The following is a 17,606-nucleotide window of genomic DNA, read 5'->3' as shown; positions in this document are numbered from 1 at the left end:
TCACAATCTGTGGGCTCCTGAAAACTCTTCCAACCAAACTCCTAGTTTGTGATGGGGGAGTGAAGAAGGAGACCAAACTGGCCAAACTGCAGCTCCCCTAGGCCTGGCATAACAGATGGACATAACTGCTCTGCTCCCTTTTCTTCTCTGCTTATGTTGAACCAGTTGGTAAGAGATAGAAGAGTAAACTTCAGGATACATGGCTGGATCCTCACAGATGTGGGACCCAGACGTCCTACCAACATCCTGCTCCTTTCCAAGGGCATGCCCCTGGGTACAAAGACACACAAAAAAGATTCGTACACTGTTGTACCAGTGTAACACCCATAACCATCAGGAACACAACTGTTTTTATTTCCTATTGTTGTTTATAGAAGAGAAATGTCTCCCAGTGACACATCCCCAGGGTGTTGGAGAAGGACTTATGGAGATCAAGGACTGGCACACGTCCTAGGAATTCAGACACTGCTTTTTTTAAAAAAAAGCTTGTCACCATCAACTCTGTAAATATCTTTTGCACACAATTCACATTATGAACCACATGTAGACCTTGGAAAAGTTACTTTTTAAATTATTTCTCTCAGAATCCAGCATCTAGGTAGCTGAAGAAATTCTAGGAGTTGCAGACCAAAAAAGTAACTTTCCCAAGCTTTGATACTAAGCCCATCAATAAATACCTTTATTTGTAAATTTTAAACATCTCAAGATCTTATCTGCTGTTTGTGCTCTATACTTTGTTTTTAATTAATTAATCTGATTTGAATTGAATTAATTTAACTTCATTTCATTAGTAGAAATTGTTATTTAGCACATAATACAAAATGTTAATACTATACACTTGTCCCTCCACATTCACTGGGGTTAGGGGCATTGGACCCCCATGAATGTGGAAAAACAGCAAATAACAAAAACACTACATTTTTACCTGACAGACTATCTCTCTGGGAATCTCTAGGTCCTCTATTGCAATTCTGTGCTCAACATCTGTCAGACACTGACCACAGAATTGCACTGGAGGAGCTACAAATGCTGAGTGGAGTACTGTCTCTAGGAATCTAGATCTTTCGGTGCTACTTTGGGTTAAAATTGACCACAGAATTGCGCTGGAGGACCTAGAAATTCCTCCAGAGAATATATTAATAAAATCCATGAATAATCAAGTCCGCAAATATCAAAGCTGCAATTGTGGAGGAACTAGTGTATTTGTCTACAGATGACTTCAGTGCCTATAACAAAAGCCTAAATTTAGGCAAGAAGATCATGCAGAAAGGAAAATGATAAGAACATTCCAAGATACATTATGCATACTTGTTGTATGCCTTCAAGTCATTTCGAATTTATAACAACTCTAAGGCAACCTTTGTCAATGTGTTTTGTTGACAAAATTTGTTCAGAGGATAATAATAATAATAATAATAATAATAATAATAATAATAATAATAATAATAATAATTATTATTATTATTTGTATACCGCCCTATGGCGAACCAATCTGGGCGGTTGACAACAGTAAATATAACAGAGTAAAATATAAAATTAAAAACATTATAATCCCTCCCCTCCTTATGAAAGTATTAAAAAATATGACAGATTAAAAACACAATATCAAAACATAAAACATAATTAAAACAAACTAAAAACCCTGGTGTCCCTCTGGAGATCCTCAACCATGACTAAAGATGGGGCCACGAGAGGAAAGAGGGGATCAGGGAGCCCGGGCCGGGATGGTTAATCTGGAAAGGCCTGCCGGATGTTTGTCACTACTTTCCTCTGAACCTGAGAGTGTGCGACTGGCCCAAGGTGTTTGCTGTAACAGTGGGTTTCCGTGGCTGTGTGCAGAACCCTAAAGTCCCAGTTCAGTCTCAGATCACTATGCTATGTTGGGTCTCATGCATACTTGCTACTATTTTAGTAGACATAATGTTTTTAAAAGAAAACAGCCGACTAGGAAAATACTTATGAAAAAAGCAGACATCTTTATGCTATGTGCACTTAAACATAATTATATCTCCCAAGTGGTTAGGCATCATTTTAAGTGATCATAACAAATACCTTTAGCCATTATATCAATGCTACAAAACAAATGTATAATCTTGTGTTTGCTATAAGATTGATTTCAAATTGCAGCAGGCTAGTTTGGTAACCCCAAAATTTGGTATGAAGAGTTACCCAGTTGCTTTTTTCTTCTCTATGTACGTACTCAATGTAGTTCAGATGGGCATCTGCCCAGTAGAGCTTGTCATTGGTGTAATCTATGGTGAGTCCATTAGGCCACTCTAATTTGGCAGATATAATCACTGTCTTGTTCTTGCCATCCATTCCCACACGTCCAATATAGGCTTGCTCTGCCCAATCAGTCCAGTAGACCTGCCTGTTTTAGTAAATACAACATAAATTCATTTAGAATATCTCTAATACAAAAGTGGACACACAAGAAAATTGGGCGAGTCTGGGAAGTTTGGGGCTTTAAAAATCAGCCAGTGCGTGATTTATGACACCTTCACAAAAGAAATTCAGTCCCATACAATGTATCTCCACAATATTTCAATGTCATGAACGTCCTTTGATTTATCATTCTATGTACTGTACATTCAATGAATAAGACATTAAATGCCCAAGGCACTGGTTAAGATCTGGGTATAAATTACATTGGGTTTATACACAAAGAAAAGGTCAGAGTGGAAGGAAGTTTTTTTTAAAAAAATTAAAACCATTTATTTATTTGGTTGGTTTTTTATTGCCAGTGGAAACTTTTAAGGTAGGAAGACTGTTGACATATCACTCTACCACTTTATGGTATGTCACTTTGGTATAAACCATTATTTTGGCTTCTTCAGTTGCAAGATGCTGATGCCAATGACAATTAACTTTATTTATAAGTCATATTTTCCCTAAAACATGGACTCAGTGCAGTTGTCCCTCAAGACATCCATTAAAGGATACATATTGCCAATGCAAGGAACAGGTGAAGATAATAATTAAAAAGCAGTGTTGTTCACTAGTGATTATTGGTTTTGCTACAGCATGAATTTCGATAGCTTCAAGATCCCTACTATAAATTACACATGAATACTTGAACTCTGCCTTCAGCAAAGGCAAGGATAATAACTGAGGGGGGCAAACCCCACTTTCTGGGGTAATGGGCACATGAAATTATTGTGGATACTGGCTTATTCCAAACTGAAAGACATCATCCATAAATGATACTGGTGACCTCCCAAGACCACTACACCATTATCTGTTTCACTAATAGCTCACCTTCCTCTCTTCCCTCCACATTCTTTTCCCAAACTTTATTGTCTCTCTTTCATCTTCTGTCAGTTTGGGACTTTGTTCCATTTTTTAGTGCACTGTTAAAACAATATTAATGTATAACAGCACAAGCATCATCATTCATGACTGTGCTCATTTTACAAACGTTTTGCTAATTTTAAAATAAAGCCTTCATTGGCCATTATGCTCACAAGTGGTGAAATAAGTTCATGGTTTCTGATTAACAGAAAGATAACATACAACAGTTGCTTCAGAAGAAAATAATTATTGAAGCCTTACCCATATTTGGGATGAACAACGACAGCTCTAGGGTACTGGAAACAGAAAGTATTGTTGGGATCCAAACACCGATCAATTAATTTTTTCCGGAATCGGCCATCAAGCTCAGAGACATAGAGGCAGTCCTTAGAGTCATCTACCCAGTATAGTTTTCTGAAATATTTCAGAAGGTGAATGTTACATCAGCTCATTCTTGATGTATCTATTTTTGGTATCAGTAGCTATTTTATTTTATTTCATTGCACTAAAATACAAAAGGATTCAAAACAACGGTAAAATGCAGCCAAATAAAACTGGAGAGGACAATGTGATATCCTAAAGCAAGAGTGGGCAAAAGGTAGATCAGAGATCTACTGAAGGGCTTTGGTTAATTTGCAGTAGATTAGCAAGAATTCCCGTCTTTCATTTCATCATTAGCTGCCACAATGTAACTCTTCCTATTTAGGCTGCTAAAATTAAAAAAAGCTGGGGGCTAATCAGGAGTGGACTTCTATGGCCTGAAACAGATGGGCAAAGAGCGCTGCCTTCAGGCCAAGCTGGGAGTGTGACATGCAGATGATGCACATCCTTGGATTAGATGGAAGTCGCATCAAGGCTGGTTAATGTGACCCAAAGCTGTCTGCAGAAAGAGTGGGGAAAACCTGATCCTTGCTGGCAGTCTGGTCCTGCACCAATCTGGTGTTGATCAGGGCTGTGGCAGCCAGAGGCTGCTCCAAGCTGCCTGTTTGACCCCTACGTGATTGCACTATGAGTTCAATTCAGTTCTGGTAGTGAAAAATCTGAGCTCAAGATGAACTAAAAAGTGTACTTTTATTTAATTCTAAATGTACAGTGGAACCTTCATATTAGCGGGCTGGCAATCTGCAAATTTGACTGCCTGCAGATCACCATGCCCCATATTATTCAATGGCGGCACATGCACATGGACACACTGATGCATCCATGCACACATTGCCATCATTGAATACTATGGGATGCCACTATCCGTGTTTTCTGCCACTTGGGGGGGGGGGGGGGGGGGGGGCGGTGCTGAACTGAAACCCCATGGATAGGAAGTGTCTACTGTACACTCTTTTCACCAGGTTCTGATCTGTGGATCATGAGAGTTCTAGTAAAAAGACAAACAACCCCAAAGAAGATTGGATAAGATTGAATTCTGCTAACTATTCTCTTGCAGTATTTACCACAAGTTAATTAGTTGGCAGTATTTATCCTCATGTGACATTACAGTAGCATTTTTTGTAGTTAAAAAAGAAGTCAGCCATGAAATTCATGTGTTTTTTGTTTTTGTTATTTAAAGAGTTGGCATTACCTGTAGTGTAGTGGTTCTCAAGCTTGGATCCTCCCAACATTTTGGATTTCATCTCCCAGACCTCCTGAGCATTGGCTGTACCAGTCATGGCATCTAGGAATGAAGTCCCAAACATCTGGAGGACCACAGGTTGAAAACCACTACTTTCGGAGACTAGCAAAGTATTATTTTAAAAGGCGAGTTTTCTAGTTTTTCAGAATTCTTCCTCAGGCTGAGTACTGCAAAACTTTGGTTGGATGGAAAGGAACAAATATAGTGCATGTGAACCTCTTTGAATGCCATACAAACACAGAAAAAAGTGCATTGTTTACACTATTACTTTCAATTGCTCATTAAGTTTTGGAGAATGTAAACTGAACAACTGATTCACAATAATGACCAGATCACACACAGAAACACTTAAAATGGTTTTAAAATAAAGAGACTTACCTGCCAATCCAGTCAACTGCAATTCCTTCCCCATTAGGCACACCGTCATTGATTATTATTTCCTTGTTTGTCCCATTGAAGAACATTCTTTCAATGACTTTCCTGCCCACATCAATCCAGTATAGCCTTTTTTCCACCCTGTCAAAGTCCAGCGCAACCACATTTCTGAGGCCTTGCAAAATGAGAGAGTAAGACTGTCCATCTGTAGTGAGATTTCTCAGATAGTAACGATTACTAAAAATCAGGTAGGGTGAGATGTTACTATTTTGCCGGCAGCTTTTCCCATCTGGCTCCCGGATGTAGCCTGGTGCACACTTACAGATATAGGAGCCAACAGTATTCTCACAAATCTGACTACACACTGATGGGGTTTCATTGCATTCATTAATATCATCACAAGACCTTTTATTGGACATGAGTCTGTAGCCAGGATGACATGAACAGTAAAAACTAGTCTGAGTGTCTGTGCAGACATGGTCACAGCCGCTGATTGAAGAGTCATTGCATTCATTAATTCCTAGTACAAAAATGAAACAGACAAAAAATGAGTCAATGACCAGAAACAGACTGGCAGAAAGCGGCATTCTCAGGCCAATTTTAGGACTCAGGAGTACATAGCGACTGCATGTTCCCGAGGACTACCATGCGGCGCCACCACCATCATGACACAGCTCTGTCTACATTGGGGCTGCCATGACGACGCATGCGTGGCAGAGTGTCTAAACATCACTCTGCCACACATCCTTACTTATCAGACCTTCTTTCTCCTCACCTTCCCACTCGGGCCCTCTGCTCTGGTAGTCAAGGTCTGCTGTCTCAGCCCAGGATTTCCTCTGCCCCATCCCGGATTCGCCCCTTTTCACTTGCTGCCCCTCACGCCTGGAACCTTCTTCCCCCACGAGCAAGAGCCATCACTTCTTTAACCAGCTTCAAAACAGAGTTGAAAACCATCCTGTTCAGAGAAGCCTTCCCAGGCATTGCATAATTGTCGCTTACTATTTGATCTTCTTTTGGTGCCTGTTTATCAAACCATTTCCTGTATTGCTATGTACAGTACTGTATATGTATTATCCTACTTGAGAGTATGTATTTTCCCTGGAAGAAGATTAACCATCCATTATGAGGCCAAGTCCCTCCAGTCCATCTGCCTTGGTCCAGGCCTCGGAGGTAGAGAGTAACTGCTGGACCTCTTACCCTTTCCCTCCACCACTCCCTTCTCCTTCTGTGTCATGTCTTTTTAGATTGTAACCCCGAGGGCAGGGAACTGTCTAACTAAAAAGATTGTATGTACAGCGCTGTGTAAATTTACAGTGCTTCATAAATAAAGGTTAATAATAATAATAATAATAATAATAATAATAATAATAATAATAATAAATCATTGCTGTCGCCATTGGTGCATTCATGGTACTCACCACGGAGATTAAAAAGAACCCGTTTTTAGCGGGTTCTTTTTAGTCCTGATGGAAGCAGTGCTGTTTGCTTGGCACAGCCTCCATCAAGAGTAAAAACAGGCCTTTCGGGGTGGTCTGTCGAGCCCCATAGTTACTTGATTCTATGAGGAAATCAAGCAGCTATAAGGGCACTAATTTCTACTTGTGCATTTAATGTCCACAATTTCTATTTTTACTTTATACATATGTATGTGTGTATGTCTGTCTGTCTGTCCCTTATTGTAAGGGACGTCCCTTATTTGAGAGTCAGAAAGCTTGTCCCTTATAGGACTATTATTTCCCCCTTAATATAAGGGATGCCCCTCTTTTAAGGTTGGAAAGTTTTTCCTTTTGTACTGAGTGAACGAGCTGCCAAAAATCCTGGATTTTGGGATGTAGGCTTTTCAAAAGATTGATTGACTGGACAGATATGTGCAATTTATGAAAGAAGAAAGTGTTAATTTTGCAGAAAAACAGATGGCTAGGTTAAATGAAATCAATGCTTTCATTTGGTAGGACACAAACGTGTTCACACAACTTCATGACTGGGATCTCTGAATGTCATGAATTTTTTTCCCCTTCTTGCTTTGAAAACATGGCATCATTAGTGCATTTATTCACATATATACATATATGTGATGTTTCTTCCAAGGAGCTATAGTAACACACTCCAAAATTATTCTCATGATATCTTTATGTATCTGGGCTGCAGAGGATTGACACAAATGTTGAACACATCAGCTTGCTATTTTTATCAGCACTCACAGATCAATAGGATACGGAGTTGACCCAAGATGTGCTACTGTTTGAGGTGAAAGGTGAGATTATGTCCCCCCCTCCCAATTCAATGCCGAGAAGCAACTGGACTGGCCACTGAATTTTATTTTAGCACTGATAATGGAACTGTGTCCTTCACTACATGGAAGGGTAGAAAGTTTAAAAACTGCAGGACAGGCTGTATGGCATATACACAGCTCTGAGTTTCCATAGTAAAGAACAAACAGAAGGTGGATGCTAAGTGGCTGAGAAGGCTTCCACTGATCTTTTCTAAAACAAAAAACAAAACAAGCTTCATTTATATACCGCTTCGTACCGCCTAAGCAGTGTCTAAGCGGTTTACAACTGTAAGCTAATTTGCCCCCAACAATCTGGGTACTCATTTTAGTGACCTCGGAATGATGCAAGCCTGTGTCGAGCTTGAGCCCTTTTGCTGGTCTTGAACTCGCAACCTTATGGTTTTGAGTGAGTGGCTGCAGTACAGTCGTTTAACCACTGCGCCACCAGGGCTCCTAACATGCAATGTTACATTATTATTATTTTATTATTTTATGTTGTTATTATTATTAATGTTAGCCGTCCCTAGTCCAGTCAATCAGTCTTTGGGAACGATTTGACCAATTCATCAAAATGGCTGTTAACTAAGCAGCATTTCCTAATTTTACATTCAAAGATGAACCCCTATAATCCCCAACTATTGGCTATGCTGGTTGAGAGTAGTAGGAGTTGTGATCTGACTTCTGAGAATTCATGGCTGGGAAGTGCCAGGTAATAAAACTTGTCTAGATCTCAAGTTAAATCCAAGGACTCAAAATATTTTAAAAAAATAAGTTTAGCTAACAAGGTTGTAGGCATACCACATCCTTTCTCGTCACTATTATCCAGGCAATCATCTAGCCGATTACAAAGTTTAGCCATCTCAATGCAGTTCCCATTGTCACACTTAAAGTGATGAGGAGAACAGGTTGCTTCTGGTGTAACACAGAGGTGCTCCAGCTCATCTGATTCATCACCACAGTCATTGTCTCCATCACAGATATAGGCCTTTGAGATGCAACGGCCGTTTTGACAGGTAAACTGATGCTGTGGGCATGGCTGATAGATGCAACCTCTCTCATCACTGCTGTCACCACAATCATTGCGTCGGTCACATCTGGAAAAAAAAAACATACCTAGAACAATACCAAAGAGACAGCACTGCCACATGCAAAGTTATATAAGCCTGTATTTATTGGGGAAAATGCAGATCACAACCATTCTTGTTCAAATAAAGTGACAATATATTGAAGAAAGCTGACCCACTGAACATACTCTTTTTAAAAGGGACTGTGTGCAAAGCATAAGGTTTTACTGACACTGGTATTATCTGAAGCAGAAGTAGAGGTGTCTGCAGCAGATCTGGAGGTCAATCTCTTTCCTCTCCAGCCTTCCAGGGACAAAGAAAGTCCCCTCAAAGCAAAAAGGTGGAAGAGGTAAATTCACATCTGGATTTGAAACATGAGTTGCTACTCTTGGAGGCTTCTAGCAGTTCAGGACATACTTTCTAGGCCACAAAAGGTGATCCAGAAAGTCTGGAGGAATTAGGACTGTAAACACAGTTAGGAGGGAGGCACATGGGAATTCCAAGTCAGAAAATGTTAGCAATATACTTTGGTGGGACTGGACAGGGAAATCCAACAGGACAGACAAGCAGAACAGCTGAGTCTCCTGAGGCTCTTGGTAAGTTCCAACCTACAAAAAAATCTTTTATAAACATATGCTGCATCCTCCACCTTTTCGTTCAATCTTCCTATTCTCCCACTCCCCATCTTTGCAACATTCAAAAACCTTCCTCATTGCTAACCTTCCCCCCCCCTAAGCATGAAGATCTTTTGCTAGCAATCTTTCATTGATCTGGGAGGGAGGGAGGGAGGGAGGGAGGGAAAGAAAGAAAGAAAGAAAGAAAGAAAGAAAGAAAGAAAAAGAAATTTTGACAAGTGTGACCCTGATGAAAGGACAATGGTGCTGAATTCTAGTATCCGACCTGGGAGCTAGATCAATCCAACGAGTACAGAGAAATTGGAACTTGAACCTAGACTGTGGTCTTTTACTATGTTTGCTGAGATTTACTGGCCCTCTCAACTTGGCTATATAATTTCTATGGTATGGTGGGCAATTCACAACCCTTGGCAATTCCCAATGAAGCATGTGAAGCCAGGAACCCCTTACACTTGCCCCTCACTGCATGGGATGTTTGGGGGGGGGGCAGGGAGACTAGCAGTAGCAGTTGATGTCACACACACATTCACTGTGATTCCAATCTACCAAGATCAGTGTTTTCCCTTATCAATAATATCAGAGGTGAACTGTCATCTCAGTGCAGACTGCTATTGGGTAGGACAGGCTTTAATCTTCCACCTTCAAGACAACTGTACCCATGGTTCTCAGTGCATGGGGGGAGTTTAAATCTCACCATCCCCTAGATACTGAAATGTGGTTGGATACATGTGTACGTGCATACATGTATATATACGGGCATGTGCAACTGTTTACCTGCCTGCTGGCAATGCATAGGCCCTTGAGGTCTAAAAGGTTGCCCACTCCTGTTCTGGAGGCCATGGTTGTTTTGCAGCACAACATAAACAAACCTGTAAGTGTTACGGATGCACAGCCCATTGCTGCAGGTGAATTCATTCTCCATGCATGATCTTCTTGTGCAGTTTTGATGTTCATCATAAGCATCACTGCAGTCAGCATCGCCATCACAGACCCAAGCCCTAGGGATACACCTTCTCAGTGGGGGTGAATTGTGCACACATGTGAACTCAGAGGCTGAGCAGCTGCGATTGGCTGTAAGGAAGCACACATTTCTAGCAGTTATCTTGAATATATCCATTAATTGTGTTATTTAAATTAAGTCTACAATCCCTGCCTTCAATCTCTTCTAAGCCACTTAGGAAGAGCTGTTTTTGCACTGCAGGGAAGAACTCGCCCCACTGCCTAACAATAACATTAAAATAATACCAAAACAGTGATACTTCAAATGTCTTAAAAGTGCTTACCACAACTGTGTCTTTGGTCTTCATCGCTCATATCACCACAGTCATTGTCACCATCACAGATCCAGGAAGCTGGGATACATCTACCATCATCACACCTGAACTGGTCACTTGAACAGCTCCGGACAGGAGGAACTGACAAGAAAAAGAAGTTTGTTCCATTTGAAAACTATTCAACATGTGTACCATTTTCAGTTGTTGTTGTTATTAACTTAAGTATAATTAATTTTAAAAACAATAAATTTACCATCAAAATTCTATACACTCAAAGATAAAGATTCTACCTTTACAGATCCTATTAAATAATCTTACTAAAATTGCTAATAACCATAGACACAGATTATAACATAGGTGGATTTCCTATTGCTTAAAAAATTCATAAATAGTTCCCAATATTTCAGAAAGTCTTTAATTGGCTTATCTTTTAGTACACATTAATTTGACCCTTTGGGCTAAATCAGTAACCATAACTATCCATTCTTCCATTGTCAGTGTTTCAGTCTATTTCCAAGTTTGAGCAAATATTTTTGTTGCTGTTATCATGCATCAAAGAAGTAGCCCAAATATACTGTCCAGGTCTTTATCCATAATACCGAACAAAAATATTTCTGGTAACATTACAAAATCTAGATTTAATTTTTTTTGGATTAACATATAAATCTTGGAACAGTAACTTTTCACATTCTTAAAAGTGTGCCACATATTTAAAAAGGAGCCTTCTTTATCTTGCCATTTCCAACACTGATTTGAAACATATGAGGCCATTTTTGACAGCTAATTTGGAGTTAGACACTGTCTATACTTCATCTTACATAAGTTTTCCTTTAAATTACTGCACAAAATAAATCTTTGGCCCACATTCTTCCCCATGCATTCATATGGACATAATGCCAAAAGTTTTGGGCCCTCCCGATCATATACTCTTTTAGAGGCTCATCCTCTGTCTCTAGTTTCAAAAGCCATTTATATGCTTTTTAAATTATATGGTCTTTACATAATTCTAAATAAAACTAATTTTCTCTAACTTCTATGGCTACATTTCAATATATAGAGTTGATTTATTCATCTGATTTATATCCTGTCTTTCTTGCAAAACTGGGACTTAAGGCTGTTCACAAAAATATTAACTTTAAAAGATGCAGGGGGCACATTCTAAAAGTTGCAGTATTAAAACATGTATAAGTAAACTATGACACTAAAACACAAGTTAAAAGCAATTTAAAAGCACATGAATGAATGTATAGCACACAATCACTAAAAGCTTCTTCTTCAGTAGCCAGTGAGGATATTAATTTGTTGTTGTGTGATTTTAAGTCATTTCTGACTTATGGCAACCTATGTTATTATATCAAATTACAACGTCAGGGTTAAGACAGCCAAGACTGTTTAACACCCCTAGTCATGGTCTACATGAGGGGTGGGAAATTGTAGAGGCTAGGGCACCATGTTAGCACCTTAGGACACCCTGAAGAGCTACACCTGTTTCCACAAACGAACAAATAAAATATCCCCAAACTCCTCCAGAGGGTAGTAAGGGCATTTTCACCATGTTCTGGGTTTCAAAGAAGTCATCTCCTGGGCCTAAATTGGACCAGGTCCACCACAGAATGTGAGGGAAATGCACCCTACTCCCATTAGTGGATATTTTGGAGCATTTTGGAGCAAAAAAAAAAAAAGTATTTCAGAAAAATAATTGCAAAAATTGTTTTTCACCCCTAGGGTGCCATGCAGGACTGCTTGTGGCCTGCAGGCTATACTTTGCCCACCCCTGGTGACCTTATAAACTCTAAAATGTCCCCAACAGTTCAAGCAAACCATGTAGGTTTGTTGCACTTCCAAAGGAGAAAGGAGGCACCAACACATGGATCAAAAATTGGGCACAGCTGTATTACATGCTGTTACAGGCCCCTAAGTTTTACCCTCAGTTTATAATAAGCATGTTGAGAAAGGGGGGGAGGACTGTGAGGGCCACTAACCATATCTTGTCTCATTCTGATAATTGATCCAGCTATGCATACTGAAATTCAATACACAGATCTTTGGCTGTTTCTGGACCTTCCAGCATTCTGCTAGAGAAAACACATGCCACAGGGCCATTCTGTAGCCCTCATGCTCCTCCAATATTTCAGAGGAGGAAGCCAAAATCTTTTTTCAAGAGGTGTGCATCAAGTGAGGGTGGACTTCCAATGCACTTCCTAACCCATAGTTTTTTTGTGGGTTTTTCGGGCTATGTGGCCATGTTCTAGAAGAGTTTATTCCTGATGTATCACCTCCTAACCCTCAACAGTTGCCCAGCCCTATACTGTGGCCTCCATTTAGGACCCCTGACCAATTCTTTTTTTATATAGTTTTATTTATAACAGTTTCATAAAAACAAAATATAACATATATTGTTGTTTATAACTGTTTTGTTATTGACTATACACATCTCTTAGTTCTTATCCTTGCTATTTTAGTCCTTCCACTGAGATTTTGGCTCAAGCTAATATTAACTTAAGTCCATGTTATTTTGTCATCCTATCAAAAATGTTCTTTACCCTCTGAAGCGAATAAAAAGTGGTTTTGCCTTTCTTCTGCAGAAATTCTACAAAGCAAGTTTCCTTCAACCATTATCAGTTGTCTTATGCATATTAGCATCAATAATGCTACTGTCATTAGCTTTATCAAAATTACAAATTAAATGAAAAATAATCTGTCTATAATTTTCTAGGTCTGTTACTATCTGAGAGAATTTCTTCCATTCTGAAGCTGATGTCTGCACTGTGCCGTTGCCCATTTCAATAATAGGCACTATATGATTATACCTTTCCATGTCTTCTTCCAGTGTTCAACAACAGATAACCACTCTTGTTCCACTGTCTCTGATAGGTTGTTATTTAAGCTACATGTAAATTTAGCGAATCCTGAACAATTCAACACTACACAACAGTAATACTGTATATACCTATGTATATATCTAGAACATTTTAGTAAAAAAATTGACATACACCCCAACCCACAAAATGGGTCAACTTATCCATGAGTCAATGGATGTACAATCGTGCCATAGCTCTCATCAAAAAAGGAACCATCTCCTTCTCTCAGTAGAGTGGCAAAAGTTGAGATTATAGTTTGTCCTGGAAGAACCTAAACGAGGGACTGCTCACCTCCATCCTCCCTGCCTCAGTGCTGCTTCTAGGCTTTTTGAATGCCTGGGTGGTAAAAGGTGGTGGTGGCTCTTTGGCATTTCCCCTCAAAGGAGTGCCAAGAGAAGAAACATGGGCATTTTTTCTTAGCTCTGCCCACTCCTGGTTGCCTCCCACTCACATTGCACATCCACCATTTATTTAGTTCCCTTCTCATCCATCCATCTCTAAGGCTGAGCACAAACAGTTATGAATACCAGAATTCTGTAAATTCATTGGCATTGTTTTCCTTTGCTTCATCTTCTACATCATTTACAGGCCCCTAGGCTTTACCAAGGGTCATATCAAAATCCATAATTTTGGCCCCAGAACCTGAGCTTGACTTATACATGAAGTCAATTTACACATGAGTATATAGGATAAATTAATATATGCACATATACAGTATAAGGAGAGCCCTTGAATACCATTTAACTGCCTTGAATCCCATTTTAGGGGAAATGCGGGATAATAATAGCGTAAATAAATAAATATACTCAACAGGATAGAAACAATGCCAATCCCACCTGTCAGTCTGATTGGCATGAAAAAAGTCCTAACCAAAAGGACAATCAGTATAAGCCTGCTCAAACCTGAAAGCCCAGGGCAGTGGGTCATGCTGCCCACCTGGGTGAAATGAGGCTAGGCCACATGGGGTAAACTGGTAGATTTACTTGCTCTCTCTCTCTCATATCTCTAATCTGGCACAAGAGGGATAATCCATGTGATTGTACTTTATTCCTCTGCACCAAAATATTTATGTCCCACCCTATATTGTAAAATCTCTCTCTCTCTCTCTCTCTGTATATGCACTACATTTCATGAGATGTGACTTTTAGAGTGAGGGAGTAAGAGAATAAGCAGAAGGTTGCCCAAGTCACATTTTATGAGAAGCAATTAGAACTCCAGATATTATTATGGCAAGATTATCAACCACTGAGATTTTCCTTTTATTTCTCTCTAGGTGGAATTCAGTAAAAAGAACCTTAAGTACAATTTACATGCTCAGCTGAAATGGTGCCCATTGTCATTCAAGTAAAACGAAATCATATATTAGAAAAACATGAATTATGACAGGTGATCCAACACTGGTGTTTTACATCAGCAATTCAATCAATCAAATTTTATTGCTTTTGACCAAAGGTCATTGCGCACATCAGCAATCTGTAATCTTTGTAATGTTTTAACTTCATCCTACAGCACAGAATTCACTATGGTATGTTATGTAGCATGTCCTATCAATGTCTCTCCTTTGCATGTGTTTCTCCTCTTCCACTTCCCTCATCTAGTCTTTCTCTCTGTCCTCTTCCTTCTATTTCAAAACATAAGAAACTAAGAAAAGAAAATGGTGGCTGTGTTACCAAGGCAGCCCATTTTAGGATTGGAGAATGATCTGAAGATTACTCTCCTAGCTTCACTATTTATGCCATAAATATTGCTGTATGAATGGAACTTCAAGAAATTTCTTCTGAGGACTCCCAAAGAAATATAACCATTTATGCAACATGTCTGATGGTATCTAGGACATATCTAGAACTAAATTGTAAATAATTGTCTATAAAAGAAGTCACATCTATCTTCTCTTTCACTATGAATTTTTTTTTCTCAGTAAAATCCTTAGAACAACTTTATGGAGATGGCTTGATGGCTGAATTTTTGCTTGATGGCTGAATTTTCCTATCCTTCCAGTTCAGCATGTACACAATTTCAGTTATGAGTTCAACAACTTTTTAACAATTTTTCTAATTATAAAAAGCCTCTTCACCATTTTCCCAACAATACAAGCCTATGCATGCTTAATTAGAAACAGATTCCACTGCCAAGTAAGGATGTGCAGAACTGCAAATCAATAAGGAGCAAGGATAAGCAATATATAGCGAGTTTCGTTATAACCTGATGGAGACTAGACAAATTAGGTGCTCTGAAAATTACACTAGCTGTAGAAATGGAAAACTACATCACAGAACATAGTTACTATTGGTCTATTCAATTCTAGCCAACTACTGGCATAAACAACAGAAATTTGTTGCATTCATAGGCTAGAATATCAGAGGCCACCAGCTTGGTCATGTACAGAAAGGTTGAATCTGTATACCTGCCTGGTATATATAAGCAAGCCTGTCTCATGGTTGAAAGAAGTGGCACACGAACTACTCTGTGCATTACAGCGGGACTGTCTCAGATTACAGATTGTGGACTTTTTGTCTAGGCTGACTATCACTGACACAGAATTTATTCAATTCACTTTCTTGAGTCAGTGTATACCACAACTCAAGAAGGATGTGGATAAGCTGGAGCATGTCCACAGGAGGCAACCAAAATGGTGAAGAGTCTGGAAAGCATGACCTATGAGGAATAGCTTAGGAAGTGGGGTATGTAAGAAAAAGTTAAGGGGTGATATGATACCCAAGCTTGTTTTCTGCTGCTTCAGAGACAGGACACGCAGCAATAGATTCAAGCCACAGGAAAAGAGATTCCACCTAAACATTAGGAAGAACTTCCTGATAGTAAGAGATTTTCAACAGTGGAGCACACTGCCTCAGAGTATGGTGGAGTCTCCTTTTTTGGAGGTTTTTAAACAGAGGCTGGATGGCATCTGATGGGAGTGCTTTGATTGTGTATTCTTGCATGTCAGGGGGTTGGACTGGATGGCCCTTGAGGTCTCTTTCAACTCTATGATTCTGTGATTCAAAAACATGCAAGTGGGTGTCATTGCATGAAGCAGAATAACACACACACACACACACACACACACACTGGTTGGACCACAAGCCATAGGTGGGGCATCCCTATTTCCCACATCACTGTGTTCTGAACGTCATACTTACTGCAAGAGGAGGGCTCATCTGAGCTGTCAGCACAATCTATTGCTTGATCACAGTACCAATGAGCAGGTATACAACGGCCTGATGAGCAACGAAACTCGCTACTGGAGCAAGTCAGTGAGACTGAAAGGGTGAGAAGAATAGTTCTTAGCACATGAACTGTGTTTTGGAGTAGTTCTCACACTTCAAAGGTATTAATTATCACTGTAAGAAGTTTGTGAAATAGGTCAGTATCGTTATCTTCATACTGAGTGAGGAATTTGTGGCTCTCCAAATATTGCAGCTCCTATCATCTCTAATGACTGTGCTGGGTAGGGCTGCTGGGAGTTGCAGTGGAATAAAACTTTGAAGGCCACCTTGATGTTGTAGACTGGTGAAGAGTGGTGTTAAACCTGGTAGAGCGCAATTAATGAAATCACAGAGTGCAGAAGCTATGTGGGCCCAGTTCTCAAACTGAATCTTCAAGCCTCTATAGAGCATTAGGTCTCCATGATAGAAGCCCTCTGGATGGGAACTGATTACATGATCTCAATGCTTTATGTAGCTCTGAGCACACTGCTGGCAGTATCACAACTGACTCCAGAGGGCTGTAAGGCTGGACATTTGCCAGAGCCTTGAGACTAGCAGAGGATTCATTCTAACAGTGCAATCACTTCTATTTTTCCCAAAGTTTTCTGAAGATCAGATCCAGGTGAAAATAATTCTTTATCTGTACATCCCACCTCTTCTTACCCCTAAGGAAATGGTGGCTAAAGGCCCCTCAAAATCCCAAAGCCAGCACTTTGCAAAATGAATGCCAAATGACCATAATGATAACAAAAGGGTCAATGTGGTATAACAGCTGAAGTACTGAAACAGAATTGTAGAGACCTGGCCTGAGAGATCTAAAGAGTCTTCCCTTTAGAGACCTTGTGGCTAAATCCAGTTGCCATCCTGACTAATTAAGCCCATTAAATCAATGGGAACTTGGCAAATCAACACTTTTGTAATTTCTTTTCATTCAGTGAGTCTCACACAGTTGGGCACTGAAACATAGTTTAGGTCAGATTTCTGTTTTCAGTTTTAGTTTCCGACAA

General features: G+C 39.7%; 1 protein-coding gene across 8 annotated transcripts in view; it reads right to left on the bottom strand.

Annotated features, from left to right (window-relative positions):
- The window catches only part of LRP2 (LDL receptor related protein 2), a 200,915-nt gene that overhangs the window by 52,622 nt on the left and 130,687 nt on the right, over positions 1-17,606 (bottom strand). For all 8 annotated transcript variants that reach the window (XM_042450031.1, XM_042450041.1, XM_042450070.1 and 5 more), the window contains 7 exons: positions 16,534-16,653; positions 10,545-10,676; positions 10,131-10,332; positions 8,361-8,656; positions 5,294-5,810; positions 3,553-3,705; positions 2,201-2,371 (listed from right to left, as the gene is read on the bottom strand). In XM_042450031.1, the coding sequence (XP_042305965.1) occupies positions 2,201-2,371; positions 3,553-3,705; positions 5,294-5,810; positions 8,361-8,656; positions 10,131-10,332; positions 10,545-10,676; positions 16,534-16,653 (1,591 nt within the window). The remainder of the gene's footprint in view (positions 1-2,200; positions 2,372-3,552; positions 3,706-5,293; positions 5,811-8,360; positions 8,657-10,130; positions 10,333-10,544; positions 10,677-16,533; positions 16,654-17,606) is intronic.

Source organism: Sceloporus undulatus, chromosome 1, assembly GCF_019175285.1.
Source record: "Sceloporus undulatus isolate JIND9_A2432 ecotype Alabama chromosome 1, SceUnd_v1.1, whole genome shotgun sequence".
NCBI classification, from domain to species: domain Eukaryota; kingdom Metazoa; phylum Chordata; class Lepidosauria; order Squamata; family Phrynosomatidae; genus Sceloporus; species Sceloporus undulatus.
The sequence above is the reverse complement of the archived record's forward strand: the minus strand, read 5'-3'. Positions and strand labels throughout refer to the sequence as shown.